The following is an 18,720-nucleotide window of genomic DNA, read 5'->3' on the forward strand; positions in this document are numbered from 1 at the left end:
AGTCTTTGCTCAGTGTCTCCTAACTTGCCCGCCCTTAATATCCCTTCAAATAGGACAACTGTCCTCACACCACTTTTATCCTCTTGTAGTAAGCAATCCCGCTAAGGGAACGCTTTAACTCCGAAGAAGTACAATCAATAATTAACACCTTAACTAAAAAGTCACAAGAACCTGATGGTATAACAGACATGCTAAAAAACTAATCTCAGTTGACCATAAGCATTCTTACTCTTAAAATTAATGCCACTCTTTATCACTCTCTCGATTGAAACTGGCGATTATATTCTTATCAAACTCCGCGGACTATCGCCCAATAAGTCAAGGCGATATACTAGGCGATTACAGAATTAAGTAGAGCAAAGTCATATCACCCTTGAAAACCAATTTGAGTTCACAAGGAGCCTTTCCACAGCGCAGCAACTCTTGAGGTTCACCGAGCAAGTGACCGGGGCTTCCTAACAACTAGTCCGCATGCGCTTTTCTATTAGATATTGATAAGGCTTTCGATAGAGTTTGGTACGTGGGTCACAGCTAAAATGACCAACCTAAGAAAACTAGCTTACCTCCTCTCCTTTAGCGTATGATTTCTACAAAGTAGAAGGTTTTATACTAAAATTAAAAAGGTCTGCTCAAGTTTAATGGAACTCAGGGGAGGCGTACCAAAAGGTTCTTAATTTTCACCCATCATCTTTTCTATGTACATGGCGAACATACCCAGCCAGACCAATATTTTTTTTACAATTCGCTGATGACACAACAATCTTGGTTATTCCTAAGTCAAGTTGCTAGCAGTGAAACATGAGCAAACATGAAAGTAACAGAAGTTGTGTACGTAATTTATCGACTCCGAAGATGTGAGTTGTCACCGTAGCTCAATGGTTGAGCATGGTAGCGTACGCGAGTTCGATTCCCGTTGGTACCAATTCGCATTTTTCTGGTCGGTGGTCACGAGTACAACTTCCCTACAACAAAATCTAATAGAAAGGATCGAGCTCTGATTCGCCCAGTGCCTTCTTACTATTTACTCTTCAAAGAGAGCAGCCATAACCATTACTAAAAGATGTGTAAAAGAATAAATGTCGAATCAATTGTTATCACTAGTACGTTATTCCCTTGGCGCTCTAACATAAACTATCTTGGCATCATCTGAAGAACAGATAAAGAGCAGACGGTCTTAACGCAACCATTTTGGACGTATCACATAAAAGGCTAACCTTGAGATTAAATTACTCTATCCACATAACCGTTAGAAAAGTCACTTCTGCAAACACAACAAGGCTCAACTTAATCTCACCGCTATTAGAGCAAAGATAACCTACGCATCTTTGGCGTAGTCATATTCCCTGCCGTTATTCGGCTCCAGGTTACACACAAAAATCTATACTGAGAGCTATTTTAGGTGCGCCATTATTTGTTCCAAGCTTTATCCCTCCTCGCTACTTAAATATTGAAACCTACCCCAATTTTTTAAACGTGCAACCAAAGAGAATTATTAAAAGTTTTTGACTCGTTTTATTCCGCTACTAATTGAAGAATTAACAGGCTGTTTCGTGAGGGTATTGCATCGATCCAAACTGCTTTAAGATTATTTACATTATATCTAAATGTTAATAAAAGAGGTGAAACCTGGTTCTATTCTATAAGTACTCTGTCACAACTATATTTTAATCCAAGTAGATGGGGATCTTAGGTAAAATAACCTCTAATTATGGCTCAATTGGAAGAAATCTAGCACCTTACCCTAGTAGCCCATTAATGGCTTACCACACTTATATGCATATGTTATCGAGTGATAAACAATTGAGCAGCCTCCTAAGGAATACCTTATGAGCATGAAGTTTGAAACTTTTTCATTATTATTAATTATACATTTATTCTGTCATTTTGACTGGTGAGTAGGACTAAACAACATTATAAAATTGTGCTAGTTAGGGTGTCTTCTTATTATGCTAGAATGTTGCTAAGATTCATCAATTAAAGTGAGTTTAAGCTCAAGGAAACTTAGAGAATTTTAATAATAATCATCTTGAACTTAGATTCAACCATGGAGTCAACAGTCTGGTGGACTTTCGGAGATTTTAAGTATGGTCTTACTCTTAATGCTTACCTGTACGTAGCACCTTTTCTCAAGCTGAAAGCTGGTAATATAGATATTTTCTCTATAACATTAGGATACTTTTACTAAGGAGAAGTTCTTTGGCTCTTGCCGAGTTTTAATTTGAATTTTAATAGCAATGCAACGACAATCAAGAAGGTGTACCATAATCTTCTTTTAATTAAGCAGGTGATTAAGCGTGTTTGGTAATGGCTTTGTATTTATATTAAATAACTGACTTCTGTCGTATCTAGCTTACGGTAGGTAAACATACCATCGCACACTAAACCCAAGGGTTAAGAAGCAAACCGCTCAAAATACTTCAACCTTGAACACAGGAACTTTCCAAAAATTGGTGAAAGACAAATCCATTTAATGCTAACTCAAGGATACTATTCTATAAACTTTAAAGTTTAAGTAAAGTCTAAAAGAATGCTGTCCCCTGGCCAAACTGTCCAACTAATGACTCAGATCAAACTTGGTTTTTATTGGATTTTGATACATGCGGCGGAGTCATAACCTAGGCAAGTAATCTTAAATAGCATGGCCTTTATTTTGAAGGGTTTATTAACTAGTTGAGATTGGTTATCTTATAACTTAATGACTTACAATTATTGAAAGTATGCATAAGAATTTAAACCGTTTGAAACTGGTGGATGGGCACATCTCGTTCTGAAGTCTATACTAAGAAGTAATATTTTAAGTAGTGTGCTAACTTTGCTAATAAGTGTTAAGGCTTTCTAGTTAATCCGACTTGGCTAATGTGTTATACGATTACTGAAATAGTACTGTTGACATCGCTTTAGATGATTGTGTATCGAACAGGTTGTACGCCCTTTTTTTATATATGCACGATCTTTTTCGTGCGCTTTACGATAACGTCCTTGAACAAAAAGCAATCCTTATTTCTTTTAAGAGTGGAAAACATTGGGCAAAAGCTGCAAAAAATTGCCCACGGTCGTAAGCACTTAAGACAAGTTTACACAGGATATAGACCTTGACACCAAGTCGATTGGTCTGATGCTCCGGTGACTACCTAACTGACCATCCGATGTCAAACTTCAACAAAATTAGGGTTACAGTATTTGAGACTTTTAGAAAGAGAAGCCTGGCTGTAGCAAGTCAGAGTTATAAATGAATAAATAAAAAGAAAAAAGAGGATATCGTATGGAACGTTGTATATCGTCATCCACGCAGCGGCTAGGCGCGAAAAAGTATTAAAACAGAAAAATAAAAAAGTTGGTCTTTATTTTTTTAATTGTCAGTTGTATACATAAACTTTAATATTTTTAGATAATTGGAAAATGTTGTGGAATATTCTTATCTAACATATTTATAGGTTTTTGCTTGCTTTTAATTTCTTAGATTTCCCTCTTTGCTATTTTGAAGTTAATCTCTTTTACGTAAGCTCTGACGTATCTACTGGTTTCGCCAGATTGGTGTACTCCACGCTGACTAAAACTTAAACTGCTTTAGTCAAATAATTTTTTTGCTAAGTAAAGGTATAGTGAGAAGTAAAAAAAAAATTTTTGAAAAAAAAAGTTTATTGTTGCCGGTAAGAGGAGAACACAGCTAAAGCTTAAAGCGCAGCGCATACTTTCCGAAAGACTAACAAAACTGGGCGCAAACGCAGACTGATACAATTTCATCAAAATTTCAAGAACTTTAATATAAATGCGCTCCTATTTTGTCAAGGGAACCACATGTTATAATGAAGAATTAATGTAATAAATTTTTTAGCCTTAAATGCTTTCAGGTGGACCCTAAGCCAGTTGTACGATGAGGTTACTACAAACACTTCGCAAAGGTTAGTGCTTAATTTTCCTATTGTATAGTTCATAATTTGTTTTTATTATGTGACTGAAAGCGAGCTATTTATCGGATTAGTTAGAGAGATTCTATATAAAAAACCCACTGGCCAACTAATATATATCCAAAGAAGAACGAATATTACTTTATTTATTCTTTACAAGCTCACTTGCGCATGTACTGCAAGTACTTGTGGACACTGTCGTACACAAGAGGAATAAAAGCACTGAGACTATCGCTAATCACACATTGTAAGTAATGAACAGCCTCTTCTTCACTCAGATCTAAACGAAACCTTTCTTGAACCTTCAAAGTATACAAGTAACCGGAAGCTTTGCTGCTATTTATCTAAACATTAAAGAAAACCTTTGAAACTACTTTATCAGGCTCTATTAAGATATCCGGAAGAGTAGAGTCTTTCATAAGGGAAAAGAGATTCAGAAATAAATTGGCAGAGCGCCTTAAGATCAAAAAGGCGCTGAAACAATAAGAAAGAAATTTTTTGTAGGTCAGACTGCCGAACCCGCCCATTCCGTCCACCATTTCCTGCGAGAGCTAGAGAGTGGGCACCAGCGGAAAATGAAAGTATCTAACACAAATTATATCAAGGAAATACCCTCAAAGGCGGCGCAAAAGGTTTAGGATCCCTTCCCAGAATGTAGGCAAAATCGATGTGAAAGAGATGCCCTTCAAAATCAAGTGTTCTGTAAAGGAGGTAAGAAGAGGGGCGAGCAGGAACAAAACCCGAAGGCTTTAGTAGAACATTGTCAGGATGCCTATCGCCGACGCCCAGAAGGTACGTCATCACGCAGTAGCCAGCTAGAAGGGGGGGCGCAATATTAGCCGGTACAAATGAGTGTTGCGCAGAGCCAGTTGGCCTCTCACCGCAACTTCTGATGTACGTTTCCATGACGTCGGGAGAGACACCGTATGGAGCGGAAGGGTCCCCCTTGAATTGTTGGAAAAAGTTTATAATGGCGCCGTACGACTTGAATATCTTAATATCAAAAGAGTTATAGTTATACATCAACAAAATGCCGTTTAACATGAGTATATACGGAGGCCAGAGGCAAGGCAGTCTCGACAAACTGGACGAGGCCTATAAGAAGCAGGCGTTAAGCAAAATTAGCTTATTGGGGTTCAAGAGCATTCCGGTGTCCACGTCGGTGGCCAGTACCCTGTAAGGAGTCAACTTCAAGTCCAGTTGCTCTTTACGTAACAGCTGGGAGTATGTACAATAGTACAATTAGTTTATAACTGTAATAGGGTTTGTTGGTCTATAAGTACAAAGTGGCCATTCGGCTGACAACTAACACATATACTTATTAGTGGAAGACCTCGTCCATCAACTTGAAGAGCTGGATGGTCAACTGGTCCTGCCGCAAATCATCGCCACTTTTAAATATGATCTTGGGCTTACCCGTCAAAGCCATACAGCAACGGCTTACTCTATGAAGCAGTTACCCTGTACTTGCAGCCGTGAATAGTTAGAAAAGTCAAGCAAAGCGGCTGCATGACGCTTTTCAGAATATCTGCGGTTTCTATGGTAAACAAACCAAACAGTTAGCATAACCACAATACTGAGAAGATAAAGCAGACCACTCTCTATGCCTGTCACGGTGAGCTCGGGCGACAGCGGGAGAGAGCAGCCCTTGAAGTTTAGTAACCCACTTGACCTTAAGAGAGACTTCCGTAATTTTTCGACCTTTCTGGTACGTAGCAAGTAACAAGACACCGTGGAAGTAAAGAGAAGAAAAAAAACCTTGGAGGGGCGAGAAGTCCGCATGTCTCTCAACTTAAGGGAGAGACGTTTCAATGCGGAAATGAGTTTTCTTTGTCGACACAGATCTTTTAGGAGAGATTGGGTCCCGGGCGCCTGCAAAAAAAATCTATTATTGGCTATAATTTGGTTGCAGCGAAATTGAAGGAGGCCTTCTTTAGAGCTTTTAGAAATGTGCGGCGCACATTCTTATAAATGCGAATAGCAAATTCCCCTCCCTCCTTTCCCGTTAACTTGTCTCTGCACTGCGCATGCACGCACCTAAAAACAGCAAATGATGGACCTTTAATACATGAGCTAATGATGCAGAGACTTGAGCACCAATAGAAGGAGACGGCGAACACGTGACTCCGAAGGGAGCGTTTAATAAGAAAGCAGCACAAGTTACTACTGCCACCTTCATCACCGGGAAAATCGTACTTCAGCGCTTGCACTAGTTGCAGCAGAAACAACAGAAGATTACTGTCCGAGGCTGACTCCAGGGACGCGACAGCGTGACTGCGCACCTTTCAAAGCAGAGAAGAGAAAAGAAAAGAAAAGAGATTAAGGACTGCCCACCTCAGAATTAAAAAAAATTGTAAAAAGACCTGCGGATGGGTGAACGTCGATGAAAGCAGCTCGAGCGCGTCGTCAACCTGAATAGGCGCCCATTTGCCTAACAGCTTATCACAAAGAAGGGCGGGAAAAGAGTAGATCTAACAGCTCTAAACCAAGGGGAAAACCTTTACGGCTTGCAGGACCTCGCCTTGGTTTTCCCAGTCTACACACTTGAGAAAAAAAGTCAACGCTTTTTCCTCGCCAGCCAGGAAGTATCGGTACCGCCAGAGAAGATCTTTTTCCTTCGAGGTCAACGCTTTGGTGGGCGGTGACCTCATGGTTGCCTGTTAAATGGCTAATATATATAACTAATGCGGGTAAAAAAATAAGAAAAGTCCAACGTTTAAAATATTCCGAACGGAAGGATTAGGTTTCAGGTCCTTTCCTAAATGACCCTGTCTGCTGGAACGCGTAAGCGAGCGATGTTTTGTTTCAAACTATATTTCATATATAAAAAAAGCAGCGTAAGAAGTTCAATGTGTAACCTGAATATAAATGTACCATATTCTCTGATTGAACCTCGAGATCATATATTTTGTCCGAAATTGTCGAAGGTGAAGGGATAGTTGTTGAAACCTTGTTAAGAAAAAACAATATACTTGAAAGCACAAGAATAGTGAAGAATTTAGATTAAACGGTTTCGCCATAAAGAACTGGTAACTCAAACCAAGGAAACTCGATCTGCATACTGAAACTTTGCCCCTCCTCTGCCTGAACGGCAAAGTACACACAACGTCACAAAGTTTATTCCCTTTAAACAATATGCATATAAAAAACGTACAAGCTTGATTTTTTCAATTTTTTTGAAGGTGTACACGTCCAGCCAGTAAACCCTCTTCATTTCACCCTTTTCGTACTGCTTTAGTAACTGCATTCGTAAAGCAAAAAAGGAGGGGAAAATGTGAAAACATAGTAAAATTAAAATACTTTATTCAATCTGGACAGCAAAGTAGACGATTTTTTTAAACCCGGTGTTAATGAAGGGTATGAGCAATCGGCAACTTGGTCTTCCCACAATTCTAAACATTGACGACCTTCTCGTAGCTTTCTATATTAACCGCAAGCACTTGTTACCAGGTAATAAAGGCATTGATGAAAGCTAACCCCGAACTCTTAAATAAAGAAATCGTAGCTCCACCGACAGGTTCGTAGGCTCCAAATGTAAACATCGTATATAGAGTGAAGGCAAGACAAGCATCTCGGGGGAGCGAGTTACACTTGATAGGAAAACTAATAGTTTCGTTCCAAACTCCGCCTGGTCCTATAAAACACGACTTGGATCTCGCAGACAGGCAGAGCGGATTGTCGTTAGAAAAAAGTTTTACAAGTGCAAAAAGTTCAAAAGGAGGCTTAAAACTAATAATACGTTAAGGTAGTAAAATTTAAAGAAAAAGTATTTAAAAGTCAAACTTACGCCTGATAAAAAAGATTATTAGGAGCCTCCAAAAACTTACGAATGAAGAATTTTTCTAAGCTTAAGAAGTCCAAAGAACGCCTACAAGTACATTTATACAAAAATGCTTTTGGAGATTTTATTGACTAATAATGTTCATAAACTTTTTAGTTTATAGTTCTTAAGAATATTGACATAAATAAACGAAGACAAAAGTAAGCGTACGTATATTACAAATTTATTTTAAATTGACTGTCCAAATCACAGCTGTAAACAAACTCCAAGGTTTTTTCCTCCCCATCATCCATCGAAGGGCGATCTATCAATAAACAAAATTATAGAATTAAACCGGACCATAGCGAATCTCACGACGAGACAACTTGAGTAAGTTTAGCCAATAAAATAACAGGGTTAACTACCACAAGCAAAATTCGTATAGCTAAAAACAGGTCTAGAAGTTTGTGTTATAATTTACAGCAACACTTATATTAAGCTATACTTAATAATTAGACAAGCCCATCCAGAAGCCGTTCAAGGGGGACCTAATCCGGTGGCTTTTAAGAATGAGGGCACCTGTTACGAGGGGGCAGCATTGAGTAATTATGGAATATTAATACGCTGTTGAGAGATAGGGCAATTAGATATAAGTTTTGGGTATCCAAACAGGCATATATTACGATCTACAGTTCCATCTCTGTAAAGTATTAAAAATTATAAGCAAGACCAAACAAATTTTCATATATAAAACAGTATATAACTTTTAATATTGAATGTTAAAGGGCCTTTAGACATGTGATTCTATTTGCGGTCACGTTTCTTTTTAGGGAAGAATGTTTGTAACAGTTCGGTTGCAAAAAAAGTAGGCCATAAATATCCTTATACCCTTACAGATTGATTTGCAGCTTTTAAAAATAAATTATGTAATAAAGACAATCTGGACGCATTTTTTATGCAAGAAAACGTCGAAAAGTATACGTTATATCTAAGGAAAAGTTATTTACTCTACCGTTATAAGTTATAGGCTGTTATCTTAAAGATGTTTCATAGCCAATAAAAGAACACTTTAATCACTATTTATGGCCTCTCCTGTTTTATATAAACCTCGTTGAAACCTTTAAGGTGCAAAACTCCGGAATTTAAAATAGATATATTTTTTCTGCAAAATCACTTCTTATGTTGAAACTATACTTTTAAGTTTCAATATTTTGTTTTCAAAAATTGATTCTATATATTTCAATTAATATTTTAAAGTAAAACAGTAAAAAAGATGTTTACTGAGTTATCTAACCAAAAACAAATCTTACAGCTAGAATAAACACTTTTTTTGTTCAATAAAAAGATCACTCAACACTTGTTCAACTGAAGTTCACTGGTAGCTAAATTTACCACATTTTTATGTTTTTCTGGTTGCTGCCTAAATCGTTAGAACATGGTACTCAAACTTTCCAGCGATTGTTTCAAAGACCGAGACTGTCGTTTAGGGTCAGTTCCCATAAACCTACTCTTGCAAAATGAATCTAGGAGACTTGTGGTAAACATAGTAACAGTAACCTATAAGGGGTTAATTTAATAACAAAAACTGTTTACCTTGGTAGCCGAAAAACATTATTGAGGTCTTAAGAAAAGTTTTTTTGGAATAAATAGTAAAACATTTATATTACTAGTATTACTTGAATGTTACCGAGTTACTTTATGGATGTTAATTAAAATTCTAGATAACTATCAGTGCTCTTACCAAGGCATTATCGACGAAAACTGTTGAACTGAAGACATCTTTCGATTACGATGGAGTGAATGAGTTACGTAACAGTATCTTGCAAGTCGGGCACAACGCAAGTTTTTGCTCTGCTATCCCCATTGCATTTAACATGGCGGGGACCACCTACTATGCAGCGCACAAAAGCAATTGACAGTCCTATCAGTTATATAATTTGCTCCGAAGCACACACCGCGCGGCTGCAGACATTACCCGAGGAGACCCTGCAACACCAATCAAACTGCTTATCAAAGAAGCACTGGTCAACTTCCGGCGTAACTCCTACGGATTAGTACGTCGCTCGCTTGAGCATAAAGGCCCCCAGCAATTGCTACAATCACAACAGCTGCTGTAACCAATACGTCAGCATCTGTTTACTACATTGACTAAAAACCTGTCAACAATGCTTAAGAGACTTAAGGACCTGGAATTAATTTACAATGGTTCTTGGACCAAGAGCACCTCATTATAACCAGCCTTATTAATTCTCCTAACACTACCTATATTAACAATGTAGACAACAACACTAGAAACAACAGCAATTAATTTATATTATGAATTGATGCAGCAAAAGAGAACTGATTAGTGATTCTTAACGAGACTCCCTAATCTGGGCGTTTCATTAAAGTTGTGCAATCTCTCTACATACTGACAGCACCGGCGCACCTTCTACGGACAAAATGTAATAAACACGTGATAGCCCAATAGCCCTGCAAAGAATGATAGTTGGATTTCCTTTGCTTGGAAGAACTTCAGATCTTGACGTCATAACTATAAAGAGCCCCTCAGCGTGGAAACCACAATTGCAGGCATCCCGCTTGCGCAGTGGTGTCGGAAATTCAAACTGCTGAAACTAACCCTGAGGAGCGCGATAATGAGCATCATAGACGTTCTAAATATATTGCTGTTTTAAAAATATTCAACTTCCGAAGGCAATTTAGATTCTCTATAAACTTTTGTTGAACAATCTGCCAGTCCTGCTTAACTGCGGACTTAAAGAAAACGCCAAAGACATTTATAACTGCTTCAGGAACAGAGCTACATTCTTTGAGTCCCTTAAGGCTACCCATTCATCACATGCGGCGCTACAAAACACACTAACTGTTCCCTCAATGGATTTGAAAGTCCTGCCTCTCCGTCATCATACGATAACGCTTAACTGACTATATTAGCGCACTTGGAAAAAGCTATTGGGCGCCACAAGCCGATAACGGTCTATAACAGTTTATTATATCAAACAAAAACCGAGAGACTTCCCCCCACAATACCCGATTTTCTGGCAAAAGCCTACGTAGAGAAAGCGAGAGTTTTTTTGAGCATCTCGCTGTTTAGTTTGTGCCGCTATGTCGAGGAGCAGCTCGAGTCAACCACTACAGTCGAACTAAAGGAGAGTATTTAAGCGCTACTGAGAGGGAGGACACCTGATCCCGTCGGCGTCATCTAAGTGCTACTGAAGCAACTGCTGATGTGGGCTATGAGTCGTCCATGCTGTTTCGTCGATTCGGCGGTGTCTCCTAGGCTCCTTACCATTACGAAAAAAGACGGCTCTTCCTGTGATGCACCCGAAGAAACCGCAAATGAGCTCGACGGCAAACAAATATAGGCTTGTCATTCTTGCCAGCAGTTAGTAAAGTAGCTTGAACAGACTTAAAAAACTTCCTTTTTTTAAATTCTCACCCCACTTTAATTCCCTACTTTTATAAACAGTGGGCTACAGTACTCATAGAGGCTAACAAAAACTTCAGAACTAGAATCAAAGTAAAATATCCCCAAGTTGGGTAACAGAGAATAGAAAAGGAGCTAAACAGACGGATTAATAATTAAAAAGAAGACGTATAGTGAAGGTGGCAGAAAGAAGAAAGCTATGATTTTAGAAAAAAATTTAAAGAATGACAAGCAGCCCAATGGATAATAACTTAAATGCAGGACAAAATTCTTAGCACAAAGAATTAGAAAAACACTGATTTTTATATGAGCTCTGACCTGTATAGCCCGCAGAAAACATTTAAATTAAAAAATCGTGTTAAAGTTACTTAAATCAGCAACGCGATTATTATGTATGACAAAACAGGTGTAATTTTTAGCGTTAGCAATCCAAATAAACTTTAGGCGACCAGTATGGTAAATTTTTCGGGATCATTCACTGTAGCAGATCAGAACTCTTTTTATCTATACAATGGTAAAAATTTGTAGAAAATCGACAAAGAATAACTCACTATTTTAATCAATCTTAAATTAAACTTTTAAATAATAGGCCCGTGCACCTCGACTTTTTATTATAATTCGGTTTAAAAAATTTTACTTATTTACTCATATACAACTAATACAAACCCATTTTCTTTACTAACATTTTTAACTTGACGGCATGAGTTTACCCCCCTATTAAAGGTGATCAGCGAGCGCTTATTACTGATATTTATTAGCTATCACTGAAGATCTTAGATAAGAGTTAATTTTTACTGAAATTGAGTTGAATATACTTCAAGGAACACTTCACAAAAAAAAAGACTATAAGGCTAAAGCACTTGTTGGTGATAGGGTATGTTCAAGTACTCCATATACCACCCTTCAACTTCTAGAGAAGACCTTAAGCTCCTAACAAACTTATAATCGAGCATAGTGAACACCCAAAAGTAGTGAACCAACAGTAGCATTAATTGTGGTAAGAGATATGTTTACCTATCAATCTTAGTAAGTATATAAGTAAATATTAACGAGAAGACGGTAAAATAGGACTAAATGATTATGCCCTCGGAACTGATATACTTCCCCTCTAAGTAAAACATCTGAAAGAGGGTCTTTTTATAAGCTTGGTGATTGAAACAAGAATGAAAAATAAGTGCCACCAATAAATGCCTAGGAAAAGAAATGCATTAGATTAGCAAGGACTTACAAATAATACAAATTAAATAGTTATATCCGTCTTTACTAAAATCAGATACCCAAGTTACGATTAAATTTTCATACTGATAGGCAATAAGCTGAACTATTAGAAAACATAATTATAATATTTATTTTGGTCATGTACAAATTTGAAGGCCCCTTTACAACTAATTTTTTTGTAATATAACTTAAAAAATTTTAGTTTACTTGACCTTCTGCTAGATTACTACTCCTACTTTTATTTATTAAAAAAGAAAGTGTCAAACAACTCTTTACTGTTAATTAACAGAGAAAATTATATAAGGGCGTTACAACTTGTTTGTCTAAATTCTTTTTCACCCCTATTCAGTAGATTTTAAACCTAAACCATAAAAGATTTTAAGAACTGTTGCAAAATAAGTCTATTTGTTTCAGGATATAGCGTTATACCCACGAATTCTTAGAAGATAAATGCTTGAAAAGCGCCATAAGTGTACTTACCCCTTTAGCTATACTACTACTAACTACCCACTCTGACAGAATTTCTATCTTACTAGAACTATTAACAAACCTACTGCTGTTTAGAAACCAAATAAAACTGAAAGGAGTTAATTCTAAATAGCCATAAAGTCTTGAAGCTTTCAAAGAGACAAATTTAAACCGGCTCTCCAGCTACTTATTACATTCCCCATGAGCTGTGTATGCTTATCGCGATAAGGTGCAAGCAAAGAAAGACATATTTTTAATCCTTAGTGCTGCAGGTTAGATTTACACTACTCAAATCAAAAAAGGGCTCATTAAAGGGCTAAAAGAACAGTACTATGCATAATGAAGGATAAAATCGGTTCTTTGCAAACTTTGAAAACTTTCAAAACATTGTGGTCATTAATATAAGTAAAGGTAAATGTAAATCTAAAATCACTTGAGGAATAAAATGATTCAAGACGACTCAGAGATAGCGAAGGAGTCAGCTAATCCCTAAGAGTTTATATAATCCTATTATAAATGGAGAAGAAGAGGAGGAGAGATACTTTTATACAAAAGACTATCTCAATAAGAAAAGCTTTGGGTTACTAATACCGACCTGGGTTGCTGATAGTGAAGACATATGTTTACCCGTAGCAATAGTACGGTAGCGAAGATGCGAGCGCTGGAGTTACTATAGCATCCTAGGCCTACTACTAGTCACTGAAATTATAAATGCTCTTCTAAAAGTTGGGGTTCCTTCTGTTGTGTAAGTCCGACTAAGGAGTTTTAAATGTTTGAGATGTCTTGTAACAAACGCGTTCGAGTAAGGGCTATAATTAACTCCCTGCTAAGGTCCCCCAAGCAATTTCAGTGTGTACTTGAGCTTGCGTGAAGGTTAGTGTGGAGTAGACGGTTTTGTGTGTGCATCAGGCGAGCGGCGAAATTAATATTAAAGACAGATATTAACTTTCGCTACTTTTTATTGGCGCTATAGTTTTTATTCTTTGCGAAAAGTAATAAAGCAATCAGCGATTGAGCTCCCTATTTTTTAAAAACAGATTTAATGCATCTATGCACCACTCAGTTAAAGGAAAAGTTTTCTCTAGCAAATCACTTACAAGAGCAGTAGACATGCCTATTGTAAGTGGTAATTCTTAAGAAACGCTGATTAATTTCTATCTCTAAAACAGAGAATGAAGGAAAAAAGTGTAAGGTTTTCCGCCAGCTCTAAAAGTGGGCCACCACCTAAAAAGTGCAGGAAATCCTTTATTAATGTAAAAAGTCCTAACAAAGGGACGAAAAATTATATACAAAGTTTTACGGGGATTGAATGCCAAAAGATCGGTGACAAGCAGGGGATATTAATATGTTGCACGTGATTTTTAAGTATGAAACGATAACTGCTAATAAGCATCTAGACTGGTTTTTAAAGTTAGCGAAATCGTTGGATAACACTACATATATTATAGTAAAACTGCACAGGAAGCCAGAAGTGGTGGACTTTTTGGTTCTACATTTTATCATTAAAGTAATGGGATGGTTAAAAGGGTAAAAATTTTATTAATAGCCATGCTAATAAACTGTTCAGCAGCTTACAATTTTATAGGACTTCCTCTATAGACATAACATACTACTAAATGTACCAGGCGAGAGCCCATTGTTTATAGTGTCAAAAATGGAGAGTATGAGTTAGGTACAGGTTAGTACGCCTAAACTCGTAAAATTGTAATCAAAGGCGATTTAAAATTAAGTTCTGGGTTATAAAAAGCTCATTTAACCTCACTAACTGGAAAAAGAGAAAGGGAAAGAAAGGTTCTTATAGCAGGTTATGTGGTTTATATTGAAAAAATTGGTGGTGAACTGGATGAACATTAAGAGGAGGCCCGTCATTATTGTAAAGTTTTTAGCAGTGGGTTGTTTCAGTCAGAATGAACTGCAAAGGATGACTAGAATTAGCTGATGAAATAAAACTTTTTGAGGCGCTGAGAGGGTACGTTATTAAGCTATACATATTTAATTTCGCAACCACCAGAAACTAACTTCAAAGCCGAATGTGAACTTATAAAAGTTTTTATCTTAAAACATGGTAAAAATTAGATAGGCGGAGTTGAAAACCCAAGTAATAGTTGAATTGACTTAGAAAAAACTCCCGAGATAACATCATAAATTAGTATCAAATGAAATAGTGCCAAAGGCGACTAAAGATTTCTGCAATTTAATTTAAACTCGTTCCACCCAGAAAAGTATAACATTAGAAGAGGTGTTAACCTGCAAAAGTAATTGTAGTGTGTGCTTGAGATTGCATGGGATTTAGTGTCAAATAGGTAGTCACGTGCTTTACAAGGCGAAAACGCGACGCGATTAACATTTATAAATCGTTCGCGTTATTAATCTTCACTACCTTTTCTGTAAGTCATGGTCTTTAAACTACGCAAAAAATGAAATAGCTTACAGTAGCAGAGAAGTAGCTACAATTATTAAGGTTCCAAAAGTATTTCCGTCTTCTCGTAATATGAGTATCTATCCTCCTATCAGTCTATTGCCCTCACATGGGAAAATATACGCAATAATAATTTTAAAGGTCATAAAAGGAGGTTAACGAAACACAACCCATCCGCAAACATGCTTTGCAATTCTATGAAAAGTTAAACACTTAAATAAAGAATTTACTCGCCAATTAGTATACTTGACATCGAAAGGGAAGTCGACAAGGTGTGGCGAGGGGGGTTAATATAAATTATACTTTTTCAAAAACCCCGTAAATATATTTATATTTATAGCAAAAATTAAAGCTTGAGTAATCTAAATCTGTCCCAATTCAAAACACGTGTCAAAGTAATTGGCCTCAAGATTACCTGCTTTTTTTTATTAAAGAAAACTAATGAGTTTAAATACGAGCTAGAAGTGAATCCAGTTGCTCTTTGGCTTGGAAGTACATGTCCAAGCGAATACTGGCATACTGTACAAAAGTTATAGTTTATAATAAAATTCCAAAAACTCTGAAAAAGGAAAGCGGAACCTTCAGATATGGGAATACGATAGTTGAGCAGTCGAACTGGATGATGCTCCATAAGGCCCACAGCATATGGCACACAAGCACAAACCGGTTCGTCTCCGCGAGATACACTCTCACTTGGCACATATGATAACCATAAACGATTGGTAAAAAAAAAAAAACCATCTGGCTCGGCGTCAGAGGGCACGTCACTTAAGTATGCCTCCAAAAAGGTCCGTTGTTCAGCTAAATCTTATCATATTATTAAAACAGATATAAATAAAAGTAATCTTAGAAATATACATATGGCCGTACCAGGAAAATTTTCAAGCATTACCCGGAAAAAGGGATACTCCTGTATTCCGCTATAATCAAAGATCCTAAAAGAGAAATAAAAAATAACGCAGTAAGCATAAACAAAAAACCGTAAAATGCCTCTCGCAAAAGTGGTTGGCAAACTCAAAACCCACGTGATTATAAGCGGAGTACTCAAAATCGATTAGTTGTAAAGAACCGTCCTCCAGGCAAAGTACGTTCCCTACCAAAGATTTTTAATAATAAATAAAAGCTCAAACGCAAGAAAAACTAATAGTTCCTTGTAAAACGATATCCACAACTTAATAAATATTGCAGAGTTAACCAAAAGAAATAGTACAAAAGATCTTCAGACTATACCACCTGCGTTTACGTCGTTGTGACAAAACTTCACTGGTGTCTCCGCCAAGGACAAAATTTTTTCGACTAAAAACTCCACTTCCTGCTTAAAATCTTGGAAAAAACTATTACCTTCCAAAAAAAAAATTTATATAGAAAGTACCTATTTCCTTCATTAAGTCTAGCTGTTGAAGCTCCTTTTCATATTCTACAAGGGTCAAACGATTTTCTCTATAATATTCAGAGCCATTTTCCCTTTTATGATAGATAGTTAACTTACGATAGAATCCAAAAAAAATAAATCCCTTACATATAATAATAAAAGAAAGTGCTGAATCTTTTTATTGTAATAAATAAATATGAAATACTTGCCACATACTAATAAAATATAAAAATATAGAGATGAGAAAAAAGAAGTTAATAAAGAAAATTACAAGACGAGGCGAGCAGAAGAGTACCAACTCCTTAAAGTATTAAAGACGGAAGGAGTGCGTTCTAAGGGCATGTCAATCGCATGGAATCGTGCCAAACTCTAAAAAAAATAATAATATATAATCAAATAGAAAAGTAATTGTAAAAATTACTTTTGCTATTTTAAAAGAAATTTTTGAAAGACAAAGATCTTGCGGTTGCAGTGTCTTCGCCTCAAAAAATTCTTCTATGTGACCCTAACAATAAAAATATATAATATAATATAAATAAATAGAAATTAAAACTACACTAGGCTAATAAGTAATAGTACTTCAGTAAAAATTCCAAGAAGCTTAGGGCCGACCTTCCTTTCAGACAATATAACAAAAGACATTTCGGCTAAAAATCTAGAAAAAAATTTTTCCGTTCCCACGCCATGAATTCTTAACAAGATAGAGGCAGGATTAAGTGCTATAACTCCATTACAAATTGGGCTGAGATAACATTTAAACAGAAGATTGGTAAGACCGCCCCTGAAACAGGTATATTTATTTTTAACTTAGTAATTAAGTAGTATCATGAAAATTAATAGTAGTACTTGACAATTTCGATTTTAAAAGATTCGTAAGGGACATTATTCCAGGAGCTAAGATGTTTTATGCATAAGGTATAGGCTTGCCTTTTAAATTTTTCAGAAATTTCGTCAGTGTCCCTTGAAAAAAAAACGTCCTACACGACATGACATACTTAGCATATGAACAAAAATTTACAAAAGGGAAGAAAAAAACAATTTAAATAATTTAGCAAACGAATTATGTAGGGGTATGAAGTAAATATATGCACAAAAATATACAACCCACAACCATATTCATGTATTACTGAAATTAAAAATTGCCTAAACAACTCTACCAATAAATTATTGGGGGTTTCATGGGTGACAATACCATAAATTTATTGGCTTATTTTCCATCACATCATAATTAGAACGCCCATTATAAGGGAGGAAAAAAAATTGTTATGGAGCCCTCAAGACATCTGTTTAGTGACATTGGCAGATGCTTCGTATTCTCAGGCGCAAACTGTTTAAACTAGGCCATATAATATGTAGGAGACAGCATATTAAAATCTTGCGCTTAATAAGTTCCAGTTTGATAGAATATATAAGATCAAATATATGGGGAAAATGCCTTGAGGAGGGTGGCAGAGATGTGTGCCAATTCAGAGAGCATAGTAAAGTTTCCAAGGCCAGCAGCGTATTGATGCGTTTATACCAGTACGTAGGCAGCAAAGGTTTAAAAAAAATAATTGAGTAATACCCGAGACTGCATGTTAAGCATAGACATTCTGCTCTTTGTTTTAAGTGCCTTCGTCTCTGTTTTTGATCTTCGTTCAGACTTGATTCGCCAGCCATTGGTTATACGAGGAAACTCAAGTGTTTCGTAAAAGAGTTTAAAAAAACCTCTGCGCTTCGAAGGATAGGAAAACTTTATGTGCTTTATGTCCTGTTCTTGCCATTAGTAGATAAATGTGTTTAAATATAGACACAGACGTTAACTTATTAACTTTGTCTTTTTGACGACGTAGACATTGCTGAGTGACGGTTAGAATTTAAAGCGTGTGTATTGGCTCGGAAGGTAAGAGCTGGGCAATCTTATCCATAGCGTGTAAAGTAAAGGGAAGCTAAGAGGCCGGACTTGGCTAAAAGCGCAATGACTATACACATGGTAAAAGCATGGCCGTAGTGGGGGGTTTCTCACTCAGCGTACGCAGCTCAGGAGGCCTTCAAGTTAGACGCGTTTAAAGTACTATTAAATGTATAAAAGACAGCTTTTGTTAAGAGGTGAAAAGCTACAGTGGAGTAGAGGGGCTAAATCTGAATCTAACTTGTCATTCCTATAGT

General features: G+C 36.7%; 2 protein-coding genes and 1 long non-coding RNA gene across 3 annotated transcripts; all 3 read right to left on the reverse strand.

Moving 5' to 3' along the window:
* Window positions 1–4,069: 4,069 nt before the first annotated feature.
* Window positions 4,070–7,978, reverse strand: LOC135146550 (phosphatidylinositol 3-kinase catalytic subunit type 3-like). Its single transcript, XM_064078676.1, has 19 exons — window positions 7,909–7,978; window positions 7,696–7,776; window positions 7,386–7,637; window positions 7,209–7,329; window positions 7,063–7,149; window positions 6,918–6,992; window positions 6,783–6,857; window positions 6,623–6,718; window positions 6,407–6,565; window positions 6,272–6,346; window positions 6,006–6,190; window positions 5,837–5,945; window positions 5,781–5,793; window positions 4,930–5,003; window positions 4,790–4,853; window positions 4,649–4,723; window positions 4,521–4,591; window positions 4,271–4,459; window positions 4,070–4,210 (listed from the first exon to the last, which is right to left on the reverse strand). Exons 3-19 carry the CDS (start codon window positions 7,448–7,450, stop codon window positions 4,070–4,072), a joined length of 1,674 nt encoding a protein of 557 aa, XP_063934746.1. The 5' UTR covers window positions 7,451–7,637; window positions 7,696–7,776; window positions 7,909–7,978.
* Window positions 5,056–5,769, reverse strand: LOC135146540 (uncharacterized). Its single transcript, XR_010283863.1, has 5 exons — window positions 5,667–5,769; window positions 5,504–5,613; window positions 5,369–5,445; window positions 5,242–5,313; window positions 5,056–5,126 (listed from the first exon to the last, which is right to left on the reverse strand). It is a non-coding gene; the product is annotated as an uncharacterized LOC135146540 (long non-coding RNA).
* A 7,650-nt stretch (window positions 7,979–15,628) lies between the features above and the next one.
* On the reverse strand, window positions 15,629–17,519 carry LOC135146544 (choline kinase alpha-like). Its single transcript, XM_064078672.1, has 11 exons — window positions 17,419–17,519; window positions 17,152–17,353; window positions 16,994–17,077; window positions 16,844–16,941; window positions 16,573–16,664; window positions 16,434–16,523; window positions 16,191–16,293; window positions 16,071–16,135; window positions 15,939–16,007; window positions 15,780–15,892; window positions 15,629–15,719 (listed from the first exon to the last, which is right to left on the reverse strand). Exons 2-11 carry the CDS (start codon window positions 17,212–17,214, stop codon window positions 15,648–15,650), a joined length of 849 nt encoding a protein of 282 aa, XP_063934742.1. The 5' UTR covers window positions 17,215–17,353; window positions 17,419–17,519; the 3' UTR covers window positions 15,629–15,647.
* Window positions 17,520–18,720: the final 1,201 nt, after the last annotated feature.

Source organism: Zophobas morio, unplaced genomic scaffold (genome assembly GCF_036711695.1).
Source record: "Zophobas morio isolate AGI-343-1 ecotype UQ-CSIRO unplaced genomic scaffold, CSIRO_AGI_Zmor_V1 ptg000241l, whole genome shotgun sequence".
NCBI classification, from domain to species: domain Eukaryota; kingdom Metazoa; phylum Arthropoda; class Insecta; order Coleoptera; family Tenebrionidae; genus Zophobas; species Zophobas morio.